This window comes from Ambystoma mexicanum, chromosome 13 (assembly GCF_040938575.1).
Source record: "Ambystoma mexicanum isolate Mex_15411 chromosome 13, UKY_AmexF1_1, whole genome shotgun sequence".
Lineage (NCBI taxonomy): Eukaryota > Metazoa > Chordata > Amphibia > Caudata > Ambystomatidae > Ambystoma > Ambystoma mexicanum.
The window spans coordinates 408,674,840-408,693,818 of NC_090938.1; the positions used below are offsets into that span (position 1 = coordinate 408,674,840).

General features: G+C 46.2%; 1 protein-coding gene across 2 annotated transcripts in view; it reads right to left on the minus strand.

Annotated features, from left to right (window-relative positions):
- The window catches only part of SLC7A8 (solute carrier family 7 member 8), a 140,506-nt gene that overhangs the window by 111,314 nt on the left and 10,213 nt on the right, over window positions 1-18,979 (minus strand). For both annotated transcript variants that reach the window (XM_069634014.1, XM_069634015.1), the window contains exon 4: window positions 6,364-6,515. In XM_069634014.1, coding sequence (XP_069490115.1) covers window positions 6,364-6,515 — 152 coding nt within the window. The remainder of the gene's footprint in view (window positions 1-6,363; window positions 6,516-18,979) is intronic.

The window sequence follows — 18,979 nt, forward strand, 5'->3', positions numbered from 1 at the left end:
ATAAGTCTAAAATAGCAGCTGGCTTTGCTCCCCCCTCTCCGTGGCCCCCACCGCCACCCCGTCCTAAGAATTCAAAGTACCAAACAGAACCAGTCTGAGCAGGATCACCCTGCACCCCACATCATCCAAAAACAGCTGAGTGAACTATCACCTACTTCTGAAAATCAACATCCTCATCACCCTCCCTCCAGAGCCCAGCAACAGGGGCGTCATTACTCAGCAGAGCCGCAGCCGGCTACGGGGCCTCCCTCCCAGCCCTTGTTCCGGGCACAATGCGTAGGTGCGGGAGGGCCCTGGGGAGCTCGGGGTAGCCATCTGTCTGTCACAGGGGCTGCACGGGTCAAAGGACCTTCTCAGCTTGTGTGGGGCAGGGGGGGCGTGCGGGTACTCTACCCTTGTAGTGTGTGTGTCTCTCTCTCTCCGGTTGTTTGTGTAGCTTTACCCACCCCCCGCAGCTCTTATTTGTCTCTGAACGTCTGGCAGGTGTGATCTCGGATGTGCCCCACAGCACTGGCTGCCTGCGGGACATGAGGTGGATGGGTGCGCCTGATCTGGGTCCTTTGGGAGATGGAAAGTTTTGCGCATGACGGTCCGAAGCCCTTCAGACCCCAACAAAGTGTCCCCACACCTTAGAAAGTCACCCATCGCCAATCTATGTGTTATCCATGGATCGAAATATATCCCAAACACAGGCAATGCCTGTTATCCGCCATTATGCCACTGGACAGGTCCATGTAGCCCTGAAGTCGGGGATGGGGGTATGCAATGGGCACAATGCTGAAGGCTGCCATCGGCAGCAAGAGTGCAGGGTGACATCAACATTCTGTGCCAGTTCTATATCTGGGACTGCACGCGCCACCTCGCTTCCTTTGGCTGTGGCGGTGAGCCAGAGAGAGCACATTGATGGCAGGCCGGGTGTACATCGGAGGGTCACCTGGTAGAACCAAGGTAGCCAAGTTTGGGGTGGAGCCCAGCAGATAGTCACTGACTAGGGTGGGGGCTCCCTACCATGTCCAAAGGGGGACTGGAGGCTTGGAGGTCCGAGTTGACCAATACCAATGCAATGGATCAATGTGCATGGAAGTTGGGGGAGTTTCAATGCAGTGGATGGGTGGGCATAAGTCCTTCTGTACAACACACTCAACCTCCCCACTTACCTTCTACACACTGGCTGATCTGGGAACAGGTATTTCCCTCATGTACACACTGATGTATCTGAGCTACATTGGCTGGTGTGCCGGGGCGTATCTTCCCCCTAGTACTCCGGGGTGCCTGCTATATAGTGGTGGGCTGTCGCGAGGAAACACCGCCATTTATACTCTGAACTATCTGCACTGCACTGGCTGGTGTGATGACATGAAACCTCATGCACCTCTCCTCACACACAATTCAGGACATCCTCAAATGTTCCGGTAGGCTCTGTTTCCAGGGCCCAGGTACATGCAAGGCACTGGGTTATCTGAAAGCATAGCAAGCTCTTAAAGGGACAGGGTGACGAGGCAGCCACGGCCTCACTCTCAGAAGGTGAGCAGGGCGGTCACAAGTATAGCTAACACTATGATAAATGCACAGTACAAAATGCATATATTCTTAGAAAAAGATCTTCTTTATATCAGTAAGATAAACGGGAACAATCGCTACCGTTACAGGCAAGTCACACGTTGTAAGATAAATGGGTACATGGTGAAATGTCTGTAAGGTTCTTGGCAGTTCTGGAAAGTCGTTAGTCAGGGTATGCACAGAACCTGTAAGTGTTAAGTAAATCCTTGTTCTTTATTTTCTGAATAGGAAAGAAAAGGAAGTTCAAAGCAAGTCGATGGGCCAAAGGCTTGCAGAAAAGCCCTGTTCTTTGCAGAAAAGGTCTCACAGCAAGAAGTACAGGGGGCCACCACATCAGGAAAAGCAGGGCTTTCCACCTAACAGCAGCCTATTGTAAATACAATATAAGGTGTAGCATCATTATTGCATTTGTGAACTATTTATTGTGTGGCTCCAAGTTATAGTATGCATGAGATTCTGTGGATCAGATTAATTCCTCACGTTCAACACGTTTCTGTGGAGCAACATCGCCGGGCTCAGTGTGGTGGCGTCACTACGTGGTGACGTCAACATCTTGTGTCACTTCTACCTCTAGTTCTGAGCGCACTGCTGCATGCCCTTTGAAAGCGATGGAGCAGAGCAGGCACAATTCTTTCCCTTCCACTTCACAGCAGCACAGGTTTAGCAGTAATGCAATGTAATAGTCATTTATACAGTTTGAGTCAGTTGGTAACAACAACCCAGCTGGGATGTGGATGGGGCCAAGTGGACAGTCCCTGACAAGGGGTGCCATGCTGTGGCTGGCGCATCCGGCTTGTTAAGTTAGTCTGAGTCTCAATTGGCCAAACTGGTGGATCAATGCAGGGTTTTGTGTTTGTCTTTGTTCCAACAGTTTCTCGGCACCCTTCCCCCACTAAGCGTGTTTCTTCCCAGTTACCTGCACTGTGTTGGCAGGTGTGCTGACTGTTAAACAAACCTTCAGGGTCTTGCACAACTAATTCAAGATTAATACAACTTAAAAATCATGCACAGTGTACATCAAGCTAGTACAATCCTCTAGATGCAGGCTAAAACAAGACTTGTTTCTCCATGTGGTGCAGGAGGTGCTTTCTCTGTAGAGTTGGGGAATCAGAGCCCACCTTGACCAAGTCCCAGATACAGGTCTGCCCTTCAGTGTACCTGCTGGGGATCCACTCGGGAATGTGAAGAATCCTCTGGGTCCCCCACTGAACCCCTGCCTAAAGTCTCCTCCCAGGTGGACAAGGGAAGGCAGACGCTTCCTGATCCTAACCCTGTGGGTGGTGTACTGCGGGAGGATCACCTGGGAGGTAAAGAGGTAATGGCTTATTTTAATTTTAATGTCCCTAACCCTCATATTAGATCTAGGGTTGCGGACCCAAATATTGTCAAATCTGGACAAACTTTACCAAAAGAAAGATCTTTTTGGGTATCCCAAACTAAACACCTTCCTCACTCTCAGGGGGTATAATGTAAAGGAATATGGAAATTTTGTCTTCAGTAAACTACCTTCCTCTGTAACAGAAAATTCTCATAGCCCATCTCTTAATAATTTTAAAGGAATTAAATATATCCTTAAAAGTAACTGAAATGTTACAAAAGCTAACTTGGCTGAAGGGAACTACAAGTCCCAGAATTGCAGAAGGACTGAGGCGAGGAAGAGAGCTGAGGAGGCATGCAGTTGTAACAGTCAGGCAATCAAGCCTACCAGCCATTGCAGTAGTCAGGCAATTGAGACTAACAACCCACACCTGAAGGAACCCGGGAGGCATAAAGGCCCCCTCAGGTGCATGCAATAGGAAGGAGTGGAAGGAGCTGGAACGTTGGCTGGGGTGCAGGCTGTAGCAGTAGAAGCAGAAAGAAGGCACAAGGCTAGCAAACCAAGCAGAAGTGGTAGAACAAGTGGGATGCTGGATTGTGGAAACATCAAATTTCACCTGTGTGTTCTCAGAGAGTCCTGTTCCCCCAAAATCCGAAGTGCAGAGGCTGCGCAGTGGAAGACGTTTAGGAAAGATCGGCCCCATGTGAGCCTGATTGCTGTGGTTGCCGAGCTGAGGACGTGCAGGACACTGAGGCAAGATGCAATTGTCAAACTGAGGGTCTCAGGAGTAAGACAAACTCCCAGAACATATGGCCGGACCAGAAACAACTGTTCAGGAGAAGGGTGTGGGTCCCCAGTGAGCCAGAAGCAGTTGAAGGGGTGGTGGGAATCGGGAAAGCTGTGTGATACGCAGAGCATTTGTTTAAGAAGCCGGTGAGTGAAGCACAGCAGTCTAACACATTGCGCAAGCTTTGCCGGTAACAGTATCCAGCTCCTAGTTAACTCGCGTAAGACTATATGCGAGTAGAAGTTGGAGCTAAAATAGTATGAACAATGGAATTGTAGCATTTGCCTATACCGTGAAAGATCTCTTGCTCACGTGAGAAGCTAAAGTTACTGAAATCCATTGTTCCATTAGAGACTGTTGCTGTCTGAAGGAGTGGTCACATGTCCCTAATTAAAGAGAGGGAACATTGTTAAGACCATTACCGAATGCCTAACCCTGACAATACACAAGTTACAAACTTTAAAGTATGAAAACGACATCAAAGCGTGGTTGCGTGTGCCTAATTGTGATTGCCAAAGAAGACCTGAACTCCTCTATCTATTACCTTTACACAGGAATACAATTACATATCCATCTTTAATCCTTGAACACTTCAAAGAGAGGTTGTGTGTGCCTAATTATGGTTTCTGCAGAAAGACTGAATCTTGTACTGTATCTAAAAGTGACTATAAAACTGTTGAGGAGAAGACAAGCATTGCCAAAGCCAAGGTACACCCCATACTAAGAGGGAAACCAATCTTTCTCAGAGGTAAAGAGCCATCCAGCAATGCTGTGAAATTACAAAATGTTAATTGGCCTAAAAAAAGAGTGTGCAAGTATTATCTGAAGCTAAGAGAGTGACATCAAGGCTTCTAGGTAATTGATTGGACTGATAGCTGGCAGAAAGATGCAGGTAAAGTTGGGGAAGGGATATTGGCTGCTTGTAAAGACTATTTTCGAAGCAGACTCAACCTATACTGCCCAAGACTGTGGAAGCCAGAGAGAAGTGAGTCTAAAAGGCAAACCCAGGTTGTTGTGGCAGATAGACAAGAGACGCAAAGAGGCTGCCCCTTTGAAGAAAGCTATTCAGAGGAAGAGTGCCTTGCCTACCCGAGGAGCTGGAAGCGCTTTAAAAATCTATCTTGTCGAAGTCTGTCTAAAAATCTTTGAAGCTGCGGCCGTAGTCGAAAGTACTTAAGCTGAGGTGGCATATCTGGTTGGCAGTAGAGGTTACATCGCAGCAGTCTAAAACAAGGTAAAATACTGTGGGATAAATGAGACTGTTCTCATGGTGAAGCAAGTAGAAGCATATTTGTTGAAGTGGAAGCAGCAGCACAGAGAAGTCATCCTGACAAGTATACCATTGTGAATCCTAAAAAGAGATCCTAACTGTTAACCAAGAACTGTGTATCATTGGTAAAGTGGATATTACATTTCTTTTGAACTGTGGCAAATCTTCCTGTGGGAGTGAAAAAGCACTGTGGCCAGGATTACCCTTGGGGCTATTTTGTTGCAAGTGGAAAGTGTCTAATTTCACCCAAAAGAGGAGATTTGTTACTAGTGGATCTTTTGTTAATTAACTTTTATTTTGACTTTGAAACATCCAGAACTGAGTTAAAACATTTCCTTCTTTGGTTGAACATTTGCAGAAGTGACTTTGAATCCCGGGGAAGGGAAATCACCCAGGACACTAGAAGTCATTTAGGAACCCTAAATGTTGTTCATATCATGTTGAATTGACAGATCTTTTCTTTATGTATTTGTGGTTTAGTGTGAGGCCCAGGTATCCTGTGTAAGAGTGTATTCCCTTAGCTTTATGTCAGGCAGGGAATTACTCAACAGAGTAGGGACAATGAGGCGTTTTGACATATTTTCTTTTATGATAAAATGGCTTTTCCTGAGAAATCCTCCAACAGTTGTCTGCCTTTCATTACTGCCCCCTCACAGGGCCCAGAGAGAACATTAAAGGACACTGGCCCAGTTTACCTTCCATGTCGTACTCATGAGCACCTCTCAAATAGCAGATGCTTGGGTGCTGCATCAAGCACCCTTCAGAACTGCACACAAGAGCTAGAGGAGCTCCCATTTTATCTGCCCCTGTTTGGCAGACTGAGAAGAGCAGCCAATTAGATCAAAGGGTTACCATTATTAGAGTCCAGCAATATTGTCTGACTCTGAAAACAATGCTGCGGCTACACTACACATAAAGGGATAAATAGAATCGTATGCAAGGCAGCTATCTTATGGATGTAGAAAGGCAATCTTGGCTCAACCCTTGGTAAAGCAGTAATCTCCAAAGTGTGGCTCCAGGATTGCAAAAACAAATCTTAAAACTCCTCTATACTGCAATACCATCTGTTTCTGTTTCCTTGTTATTCTTCACCTGTATGGTTCTAGTAGTCTGTGTAAAAAAATTGTTTCTTTTAATTGTTCCGCAGACCGAGAATATTTTTTTAGTGCGTGTGAGGCAAAGCTTGTGACCTATTGGATTTTAACCTATTGCAGTAAAGGAGGGGTGTTATGGTAGCATCTTGGGTGCTTCCTTTCTGAGATCTGCCCTGTTAAACCCACAACAGTAGAATTTAGAGGGTCCACTTGGGTGCTTAGTCATTGGGACTGCTAGGGGCAAATGACCCTCAGAGTGGATCGGCCAATAGATCCAACACCATCAGAGGCAACACCCAGGAGTAAACTGTTGAACAGTTAAGCGGATACTTACGCAGGCAGACACCGGCCAGCAGCCGCAAACCAGACTCGGGTGCGAAGCAGGTGGGGAAGAGTGGCTGGAGCACGTAGTTGGAGAAGGTGAGGGCGATGACGGCCTGGTTAGTGGGATAAATGACCAGCACTGCAATCCACAACCTTAGGAACCTGGAAGAGAAAAAAATAGAGGGTCAGTGGACAGCGAGGATGAAATTGAAGAAAGGAAGAGAGCGAGCCATTAAGGGGCACTTGAATACATTGGGAGAAGAACAAGGTAAACCCAGCAACAGAAAACGATGCTAGCTGAAATGCACAACCCCTTGTTAACGATTCTTTTTTTTTAGAACATTTTCGAGTCCAAATAAGTGAGCAATTCATTGAGTACATGAGGAGCAGAGGGTCACACACCCTAGCCTGGTGCGTTCACAAACCAATATCACTCAGGGCTTTTCTATCTTTAGTAAAGACTCACAATGCTCAACTCCAAACACTTGAAATATATAGAGTTTGTCATTTAATTATTTCTCAAAACACATCTCATAATGACGTTGAATACATGTGTTTAGTTACACCCTTGATAACGTGTACCCTTATGGATAGAAAAAACTTTTAAATAAAGCTATTTTAATCCATTCAATTTCAACACAGCCATGGGTACATACTAGTGTGCTTAATGAGTTTCGGTCTCATGACCTTCAGAAGGGTCACTAGGTTGTGTGTTCTATAATGTCGTCTTCAAACAGCTTATGTGGTTGCCCCCCATGTTATGGGGACAATCTCCATTGGTTGTGTACCAGTCCACAATCTGCTGTTGGAATGTGATAGGGGTCCCTGCTGTAAAGGGCCCAGCAATAGAGTCACAGCAGATACAGGTAAAAGAGGACCACACAGGAAACATAGGGACATACAGCATCAAGGATAACAGAGAAAAAGAAGCATAAAGAGAGACTTGGAGTAGCAGGAAAGAACAACATGCTGTCCTTGGTGAAATCATTGTCAGGTCATTTTTTCAATGCAATAAATCATAATAGATGTTGCCATATTCCTCCTATTTCCCAGAGTTTTGTTCTTTCCTGTGGGGTTCAAAAAGGGGCGAGAAACAGAGCAACGTGAACGTTTCTAGCCACCAACTATTATCCTCTAGCGATGGCGTCCATACATTGTAATCATACATAAGGATACATGGGCTCATCATTTGTTCCGCCTTCGCTCAGTATGGGCAACGTTGGCTGGCACAGGATCAGCATCCAGTTGTGTTAAGTACACCTGGATGCCAAGAACTATGATATAAGGAGCATGCCAAGTTAATTAATGGTGATATAAACCTCAGGATACGAAAGTTGAATCTATATATTCGATCCAACTTCCAGAGACAAATAAAGTATTAAGAGCCTTTTTAGGCCTAATGCCTGATTATCTTCACTTCATATATCAAATGTCTTTAGGCCAAGTCTACTCAAGGATAAATTGCCCAACAAAATCCCGAACCTGATGGACAGGTCCAACCAGACCAAGACCTCAAGCAAACTTTGCGTTATGCCCAAGTTGGACTATGATCAATCGTATCTGAATGAATCGGGCATAATCTCCCACCACCATTCAATTTGAGCGTTTTGGGATTACGTGGCCATTGAATTGCTGTCTGGGACCCTGCACCAATGTCAGGGTTGGCTAGAAATAAAGATGCAAATGTTTAGATTCTCAGATGGTTTCTCGCTGTACAATCATTCCATTTTGAGATCAGGCATTGTAGGGACATACATCAACAAAATGCTGATTATTCATCTCTCTTCACTGCTCTTTTCCCTAATACTAGGGAGTTGTCGAAGCGGGAGAGGTTGTGTCATGAAGTAGACACACTTGCCAGATGAAGTCTGGGGGAAAATGAACACCTTTTTCATGTTTGTGAACATGAGACCATGTGAGGAAACTCTCGGGTCCAAGAAATAGAAGGCAGAAAGAATGGAGGTGCACTGTTGAGCATCGTGGAGGAGGTAGTAGATGCCTAGCAGGGAACTGTCCATGAGGAGGTCAGAAGTAAACAGTGGGGATAGAAAACCAGTGCTGGGACACCAAAGGCAGAGAGGGCACAACACTGCGGGTCTGCTGATAGGAAGCAGAGGGACAATATTGCCCAGCCTGTGAGGAACATGGAAGAAAGTGGTGTGGCAGGCCAGGAGAAGGACGCAGACACTCATTGGACATGTTTCACTTCATTTTATTAACGAAATATAAGGCCTGACTTTCCTTATCACTATGGGTGGCCCCTGCATATGTTACTAAGTAAGGTGCTCGTCCGTCATTTGTGGATGTCTAAAGGAATAAGTCAGCTGTCCAAAACTAACCTAACTGAACCTACCACTATGAAAACTAACTTAGATGAGGAGAATGACTGCCTTGTCCTGAGGATACTTCTAGTATTAGCCGCTGGGATTCTTGATTAATGCACAATCCTCATACAGCTTTTTGTGATTTTGTGGATTAATTTCTGTAACTCTTCAAGTAGACTATTTAAGTTTCCCTCTTCCTGATAGTCCTTTTAGGGATCTTTTATAGGCTTTTTTCCTGGTTGCTGGGTTCACTATATTGTTGCAAGCACTATTCCTCTGGTAGGCCTACACTCCAAGGCAATTATAGATTAACCTGTTCTGTCCTTTTGCTTTGGTACATAGTTCAATTGGACAGTTCCTCTGAACTCTGGCTCATAATATTCTTTTGCTTAATTATTATATTCTTCTTGTACAGAATGTCGAGTTTCCTCCCCCTTTTCCCAGGGTATTGTTATCCACTGTTCTTTTCTCTTGTATCACAACACTTTAAGTTCATCAGTTTCAGACTTGAGTTTGTCTCACCATTTGTACTGAGACGAGTTGGCTGCACAGTATAATGGTTCCCTCGGTGCCTCCCGTTATTCCCGTTCTCTCCGTTACCTTTGACGGTGAAGGAGAACCTCTTTGGGAGCTGTGTACCTTGTGGACCTTCTCTTGTCCTGGACCGCCCTCGGCTTAGCTTTGCTGGCATTTCCTTTATCTGGTTCTTTCTTCTCCTTATGGCAGCTTGGTGGCTCGATGAGTGACCGGACACCCTGCTGCGGTATACCTCTGGTGGTCTCGGCGATGGTTTGTACACTGGCTGTCCACCGCATATCGTTTGTGGTCTCTCCACCAGCTTCGCCCAGGTTTCTGCCCTTTTGGCTTCTCACACTGGAGATTCTCCTTAGCGCTGGCGTCCCTCTCTCCAGACTTATGCAAGTTTGAATCTTGCGAGTCTCCTGGCTCACGCTTACTCTGCCACCGCCAGGTTTGTTACGCAGCTCATGGTCTTCCCCAGCCTGTGTAGGCATTCCTCTCTCTACACAGATATTTTGCAGTTATGCAGTTCAGAGCCTTCCCGTCCCTGTGTATGTGTTCATCTCTTTTCACAGGTGTTATGCAGCCCGGGGCCTCCCCTTGCCTGCGTATGCCTTCATGCCTCTCATCATTGCTTGTCGAGCGAATGCTGTTCAACACACTCGTCCCAGTGGATTGAATATATGGATTTAAAGGGACATGTTTATTTTCGATATGATGATGGCGTCTATTAAGTGTTTCTTCGTCCCATTCTTGGTTGTTAACAGTCTCTGGTTTTGTAGAGGATTCCATGTAGGCCATGATGTGTGCAGTTTTAGGGAGTTCTTCACAGCAAAAGGAGTCCTTGTCCCGAAAGGGGGAGTCTCTACAGGTGAGGTCTCACTTGCCTCAACCCCTAGGGACGGTGTGCAGAGTGGGCTCACCTCCCTAGCCTTACGGGGGGGGGGCTCCCCCTTGGGGAGAAGGGACACATTCCCTCGATATGTCACAGAGACCAAAGCAAAAGAGGTGGTGACAGAGTCGTGGACAGGCTCGCAAACAAGCGTGTGTTAGGAATAATTTTCCAAAAGCTGCTAGTCAACAACAGAAGCCTTTCGCTGCACATCAACAAGACTAAAAAGGTGACAAATAAAGAGATTTCAGAATGGGATGGCAGTGATAATTGGCACATGAAAGCTGAGAATCCGAGCGATACAGGAGGAGATTAGAGGTGGTGGAAATTGGCACGTAACTGGAAGAGAACCAAATAAATAATTGCATTATAGGAGCCAAGGTTCAAATTCCACACAAGACGACTGCAATGGTGCTGACAAAGCCAAGAGAAGCAACGAATTAATGCACACTGGGAATGATGGTACTTACACGCCAAAGGCCGAGTGTAGTGATGCTGACAAAGCCAGGAGTACCGAGGAAGAGTGTGCACACTGGAGGTTGTGGTACTAACACTCCAAAGGCCAAGTGTAGTGATGCTGACAAAGCCAGGAGTACCGAGGAAGAGTGTGCACACTGGAGGTTGTGGTACTAACACTCCAAAGGCCAAGTGTAGTGATGCTGACAAAGCCAGGAGTACCGAGGAAGAGTGTGCACACTGGAGGTTGTGGTACTAACACTCCAAAGGCCAAGTGTAGTGATGCTGACAAAGCCAGGAGTACCGAGGAAGGGTGTGCACACTGGAGGTTGTGGTACTAACACTCCAAAGGCCAAGTGTAGTGATGCTGACAAAGCCAGGAGTACCGAGGAAGAGTGTGCACACTGGAGGTTGTGGTACTAACACTCCAAAGGCCGAGTGTAGTGATGCTGACAAAGCCAGGAGTACCGAGGAAGAGTGTGCACACTGGAGGTTGTGGTACTAACACTCCAAAGGCCAAGTGTAGTGATGCTGACAAAGCCAGGAGTACCGAGGAAGAGTGTGCACACTGGAGGTTGTGGTACTAACACTCCAAAGGCCAAGTGTAGTGATGCTGACAAAGCCAGGAGTACCGAGGAAGAGTGTGCACACTGGAGGTTGTGGTACTAACACTCCAAAGGCCAAGTGTAGTGATGCTGACAAAGCCAGGAGTACCGAGGAAGAGTGTGCACACTGGAGGTTGTGGTACTAACACTCCAAAGGCCAAGTGTAGTGATGCTGACAAAGCCAGGAGTACCGAGGAAGAGTGTGCACACTGGAGGTTGTGGTACTAACACTCCAAAGGCCAAGTGTAGTGATGCTGACAAAGCCAGGAGTACCGAGGAAGAGTGTGCACACTGGAGGTTGTGGTACTAACACTCCAAAGGCCGAGTGTAGTGATGCTGACAAAGCCAGGAGTACCGAGGAAGAGTGTGCACACTGGAGGTTGTGATACTAACACTCCAAAGGCCAAGTGTAGTGATGCTGACAAAGCCAGGAGTACCGAGGAAGAGTGTGCACACTGGAGGTTGTGGTACTAACACTCCAAAGGCCAAGTGTAGTGATGCTGACAAAGCCAGGAGTACCGAGGAAGAGTGTGCACACTGGAGGTTGTGGTACTAACACTCCAAAGGCCGAGTGTAGTGATGCTGACAAAGCCAGGAGTACCGAGGAAGAGTGTGCACACTGGAGGTTGTGATACTAACACTCCAAAGGCCAAGTGTAGTGATGCTGACAAAGCCAGGAGTACCGAGGAAGAGTGTGCACACTGGAGGTTGTGGTACTAACACTCCAAAAGTCTAGCACAGTCGTGTCCACAAGACAAGAACATCAAGGAAGTCTTGCATGCTGAAAGCCATTGTTCTAACATGAGAAAATAGTTCGGAAAGCCACGAAGAACTGATTGAAAACTGCGATTGGAATATTTCCAGAATACAACGTGGTGTCCATGACCAGCGAAAGACAACCAGCACAGCTTCCTCTATTGGGAGTAGTCGTTCAGATACTCCAACAGTGCCACAGAAAGTCACAAACAGGTGGGAAAAAAGAAACCCACGTACGGATAGTAGTAGAAGTTGTGTGGCAGGAAGAAAGACAGAATGCCAAGAGTTCTAGTCACTAGCTTCAATGAGGCTAGCACAGCTGTGTTGGTGGCCACTGAAAAACCAGCCAGAGAATTCTGCCAATCAAATTATGGAAACACTTGCACAACAGTGCTGACCTATATGAGAATATAGAAAGCGACAGATCCTGATAGACTTAGAAGAGACATGTGAAGGGAGAAATCCTTGTGAACAAGGACAATATGAAAGGTTTGTAAGCTTTTTTTAAACCGAGTTTAACATCATCACTTACAAAGTCTTACACACCTCATGACGGATCCCTTCCACCTGACAGACAACCAAGCTCAGAGCCCTGACCTCTTTTAATTTATGTGTACGTTCACGTGACGGTTTGGGTAATCAATGATGTTCAGTGACGAGGGATGTGGGTTTGCGGTCGCTCCCCATCTATCTTGTGAGCATATCGGGATATTGCTGATGAGGCACAAGCCAAGGACCCTCTGCCGACCGACTACTGCCACATTCACGGTTGACCCTCACTAGGAGTGTCTTCGAGGCTACCCACCTCATCCCTTGTTGAGTCATGAAGCAGTCTCCTCCTCATGACTGCGATGATCTCCAAAATTAACTATCGTTGAGGTTGTTTTCTGCTTTTGGCAGACGTTCTGGTATGAGAACAATGTGCCTTGTGAGTGCACAGTGGGTGGCAAATCTAGGTCTCTGCTGATATTTGTGGCAGCAAGTGTGCACCACAACTTTTAGTGTGTATCCCATGGGTGTGGTGTTGTCTGTTCTTTACTACACTGGATTTTTTAGGCTCTTTGTTCTGAGGCTTGGGCTTTTTTGGGAGGGTCTCAAAAGATTGTTTTTTTTGCCGTCCACCTGGCAGCCACTGCAATCACAGAGTACACCTCCTTTCCTGCCTCAGCAGGGTTCTTGCTTACGGATACTAAGCCCAGCGCCATAGCATATGCAAGCCAACGAGTCACCTCCATATATTAAACCACTTCAGTGAGACCATTTCCCCTGGTCTACACAAGGAGTAACTGCTGTCCAGCCAATCGCATCATTTAGAACTCAACGTTTGTTGACACCCCAGGCAAAACTTTCAGAGGCTCCTCCGTATCCAGATGAGCGAACACTTATGAGAAATTCCCAAAACCTTTTTTACTACAGAAATCTTCATATGACCTGCTCTTGAATCGGACTTGGAAAAACGCCCGTGAACTTTACCCTTCTTCTGAAACAACAGGATGGTAGTAAAAATGTACCTGAAAGTGGCACTAACATGTGGGTCATTGTTTACTTTACTTTTACTTTACTTTAATTTATAACGCGCTCCAGGTACCCGAAGGCTTACAGGTGCACATAAAACAAGACGCAAGACCAACAACGAAAAATACAGTAAATCTAGGGTCATTCCTATTGTGTAGCTGGTTCTCTCGGGCTGCTTCTAATATCTAGTAAAAGGCTTCGGGTCAATATCAATACAGACCAGTGCTATAAATGGAAAAAAAGAAATGCAGGTACTCACCAAGCTACGTAACCAGACATTCCGGCGCTGTGCTTTCGGGGCCGGCCGTTTCGGCACGGCACCGTGGGCACAGGTCCCTTTTAGGCACACCCTGTTTGGAGGCAATGCTCTGTGATATTACATTATGTGCCAAGGATCATGCACTTGGTAAAGCAGTGTAGCTGAGCTCCTTTCACACAAACCTCCAGTTTGTTGTTACGCATTAAAATGGGACTTTCTTTTGTGTGTGTCAAGCTAGCAGATAACTGTAAACTAAGCTTTAAAAGGGGAGTTTTATTATTGCTCGCTTTCATTGCCTGATAAGAAATTCGGTAGGTAACTGGAGAGGGGTGCGAGCTTTCAGTCGAAAGCGTTCCATCACAACTCCAATTACTTAAACATTTACATATTAGTATCGGCACTGCTAATAGCAAAGAAATATCTTAAAGTAATTCCCCAGCTTTCCAAAAAATCCCTGCTCCATCAAAGGACAGCAATGGTAACAGGTTGAAGCCCACTTAGCGAAGTAGTGTTCTGGGCATATGTGCTGAGAGCCGAGTAGATGCATGTTTGTCTCTCCTTTCGTTCTGCAGGGCGGGACCTGAAGGAGACATTATGGGCACTGCGGGAAGTGGAGAGAGGAGGAGGGAGAGGGCGCTGCTTTCCCCAGCAGAGGCTGCAGAAGCTTAGTTCTTTAACTTTTACCTTGCAACATATTTGAGTACTGGTACTCTCTTTCTGGGAATTGAGCAGTGATAAAGTCACGGCAAAAATGTCGCCTGAACAAAAAATGGCATCAAAAACGCTGTGGTTTGACCTGTTAAAGGTATACCCCATTACACCATTTAAGTGGAGCAGGGGTTGTGTGGGTGTCCCCCGCATCCTTTACATGGATTGCGGTGCCAAAACCACGGCCTTTTTGCCACAATATTTTGTGTTTACGGCCATTTCTGCCGCGATTTTAACACATGGAACCTTGCGAAGTGCAGTACTCAAATGCTCAAGAATAAGAAGTGCAGGTACTGAGGGCCGGGTAGGACCGGCCCATTTAAAGCACTGCGACAAACGAGATTCCGAGCCCAGGCTCTAAATGACAAAATTAAGCCATTTAAAGCATGGTAGGCGTAGCAGATTCATGCGTCAAAACTCTAAAAAGCTGCCAGGCCTCACATTTCATACACATGCCATTTTTATTTGCCTATTTGCATGTAATTGCGTTCAGGACGCGGAAATGGAAGCCAATAATGCATGCCGGCACATGTAAACAGGGCTTCATTGAATGAGGGATGCCAGTAACAGTAAAAGGCCAGCCCCGTGATGACTCAAACCGTCTCACGCTAGTACATTCCAGGTTGGTTGCCCCAACTCGATCATCGGGGCCCAGGAGGTAGCTGTGGCCAAAGCAGATGGGCAAACATGTGTGCTATCCCTCTTCCGTGTCAACCTATAGAGGCGAATCAGGTCTGAAGAGGCTACCCAAAAGTGTATAGCCATGAGTGATGAGCTTGCACACGACAGTCAAATGACTAATAACCCGAGGAAGACTGGGAATATAGCCACCTGTTCTGTAAGTGCAAAACAAGATGGCCCTGAATGGCCGCGCCAAGACTATACAAGCAATGACTATGCAAGTGATCCCCGTTCAGGTCCATTGTATAGCAAAAAATTTTTAAAATATTAATTGTGGAAATCATGAATATCCAGCATGGATTTGGACCTCACATATCAGCTAGTAACAGTCCTGCGGACAGATGCAGTTTAAAAACCAAGAAAACTCTTTACTACTTTTACTTTTCCTGCTGATGACAATGAGGGGCATCGCAGGGACTAGTGCTTGTGGCTCAGATACTCCATGGTTAAGACACTGAGCGACTTGAGTGCCTTCCTTAATAAGGGCAAGCCATAAGAGACTCAGAAGATACTTAAGCAGGTGGTCAACGGTGCTGGATCCTAAATGTCCTAAACCTAGCCACTGGATAGGTCGAGCATTTTGGTAATCCCTCTTTCGGGTGTCTGCGCCCACGAACATAGAAGCCATTGTGCAGCAGCTTTAGCAGAGGTGCCAAACATGAAGATATTTTGAGATCAAGAGTTGGCTTATTCCAAGTCTACCCACATGGGGTATCACCTGCACCACATGTAAGATTCTCCAACACTTCTTCTGGCCATCAAATGGATGTGACTGACTTCTGTTCACCAACACGTCTGTAGGGCAAGTGAGGGCACTATCAAGCCCACAACCAATCACTGGCATCCTTTTTGCATGGCAGAGATTGTACTGGTGATGCTCATTCGACCCAAAATCACCAGTGTTAAGGAACTGTTCTCTGTACTCATGCACCATGGCACTCCTTACCCAGAGGAAGCCACTCCGGGGCCCTGCTCTCCCACAGTGCACAAGGCGTGCTACCATCTATTTTTACATATGTGGGTTTCCTTGCAGAAGTATCCTTCTGTGTGGCCAGCAGTTTATAAGTCTACTAAAGCATTATATTTCAAGTGGTGTTTCCCATAAACAGAGCACTTCCCATCACATTCACAACCACCAGGTTCACAAAGTGTTTCGAAGATATTCTGAAGGAGATGTAAAGATGTTCTTTTCTGGCTGAAGGGAGAAACTCAGAACATTTGCATGAAAGGAGGTGACCCCAGAAAGCATGGACCCACAGACTGCACCCTCACTGAGCTATTGTCCATGAGAAGGGTCACCTGGCCCCTCAACACCATCAAGGGTAGATATTGATACCCCTTGGAGGACCAGAGGTTACTCATTGTGTCCTACATCCTAGAATAGAAGTCAGAGAGGGAGGCTTACATGTCAGGATGCATGAAACATCTGGAAAGCAGCCAGAACTATAGGCAAGCATTTGTATAAGTATTGCTGTGGAAACTACAGAGTGGGATAGGAATGATCGCTCTTAGCCCTAGCATTTACTAGTAACATTCAGGGTGCCTGATCTAGCCTCCACAAAATCCGAGGAGCCTTCACTACATGGTGGAAAATGCAGTCTCTTCAGGAGCCTGCTGGGCACTCAATGAGTATGTAATGAAGCCTTAGTGTAGCAGAGACCAATACTCTTGCAACAACAATATAAAGGACTTCAGAATTGATGAAGTAGACACTGACCCTATCCCCGATCTTCTAGAGATGGTGTAGCTAGCCGCTGAGGTGCCCAGTCTCAGCAATGCACTTGCGCAGGGTCCTAGGGACTCATGCAAACTTCAATCCTCACTCACCCACAGGAACCGTAAAGCACGGCGGAGCAAGCAGCAATTCACTACATGCTAGATCTGTGGATCAGGCGGCTATCCAACTGTCCAATAGTACTCGTCCCTAAATGGCATGAGCTTTGACACTTTCGTGTAGATTACAAAAGAATAAACAGCATGACAACGGATGATGCACTCTTTCTGCCAAAGACAGAACTGTGGTTGGGCAAACTTGGGGCTGTTGTTTACATCTTAGCCATGGAGCTCACCTGCAGACCCTGGCAACTTCCACCTTCCTCCCAGCTCAGGACAGAGGCGCCTTTATTGGCTAGATGGAATTGGATGAATTCACATGCATGGCCCTCGCATTAAGAACCCACCAGAAACATTCTATTAGTTGGCGATCCCGGTGAGGGAAGGCAATGATATTGAAATGTGAAGATCTCTCTGGCTTTTGCATATGGAAGACTTTGCTAAAGGGACTCTCTGACTCTAGCCTCGCCATCGTTAAGGATGACAAAGCCCCATTTGGCCTAAAGCAGTACATCTACTATGTTTTGGATAGGAGTAAGTTCAAACCCTGAAATCCAAAATTCTATTCTAAGATGGGGTGGGCGGCTGTCTACATTGGCGCTCCTGAACCCGGTGAAGGTGATCTTTGGCATTCTAGAGCTAACGGACACAAAAGACAGCCTCTCACTCGTTGAACCTCGGGGCCTTGGCCACTTCTGAAACTTCCTAATTTCTGAAATGTGAAATTTTGTAACCTTTCTTCTTTTTTGATACTTTTTTCTTTCTCTTTCGTTTTTCTTTAACAATCTCACTGCTTTTTTAAAATATCATTTCAACTTAATATCTCTGTGTTTTGCATCTAAGGTTTTGTTTTAAATCAATTGATGCTAATAAATAAAAACATGTTACAAAATTAAAGCTGTTGTCAATTTGCCTCCCATTAAACCTATACTTAAGTCGAGGCTTCCTTGCTCTGGTTGCGATCTCGATGCCCAGGCAGTCAGAACCGTTTGGGTTTGCGCAGTAGAAGCACGCACTACACGCAACTCCTACATAGACCATTCTTAACCCGGACTTGGCGGTGCATAATGCAGGGCGGTGCCTCTGAGGATGTGATGAGGCCTGCCCTAAGGTATCTCGGCACGCTGCCATTAAATCCCACAATCCTTGTCCGTAAGCCCCCTACTCTCCGCGGGTTCTCCAGCACTTGAGCACATTTTCTGTGGGTACCCCTGTGGGGCGGTATTGGTGGGCCGCCAAACGCTAGAAGAGTTCCACTGTACGTTTCTCTCCGTGCACATCCTTCTGCGGACTCTGAACAATAATTGCTCCTACACGTATGAGATGATACTGTTGCTATGACAACATATGATTTTTCTCTGTGTCTGTATTTTCCTTAATAACAAGATTAGATCGAAAAAGTAAAATAAATCACTAAATCCTTCACCCGAGCGGCCGATTTTTAGCCGAAAAAACGAATCGCATTTTTGTAATGTATCTATTTGGGGGGGTTCTTCCCTCAACCCCCTCTTCCCAGTTGTTTTGTACCTATTCCCCAGACCCCCCTACCCCTTATAAGCCTTTACCCCCGCCCCCATATTTTTCAATTCGTTTTTTCGGCCAAAAATCGCCTGCTAAACTCTGCGAACAAAACCCTGACGATGAATGAACATTATTGCGCCATTATTTGGCCAAGGAACGCGAGTGCTCACTACTTTGTCGTCAACTCAAGAAGCTTAAAGGATTAACAGAGCTAACATAAAGGGATGGTTAATCAAACCTACAAACCTATGAGACCCACCGCCAGAATGCGTTGGGCCCGTCCAGTGTAGCCTGTGCATGACGGTAAGGAACTCTCCTCAAATCTGTACCCACGCATGCGTACACAGGGAGAGAAATGTGTTGAATTTTCAGCCAGCCTCAATTTGGCAAATAGTTTTTAGTCGGGTAACGGCTATGTTATAAAGTTTTATAATGCGCCCCTTAACGACTGTAGTCATTTTATGAAGCAGAGGCTTGTCCGGGTGATGGTGTTTTGGGCCCCCAGCAATGGTGAACCAGAACTTGGTCTACGGTGAAGAGGTAATGGCGGAAAAGGG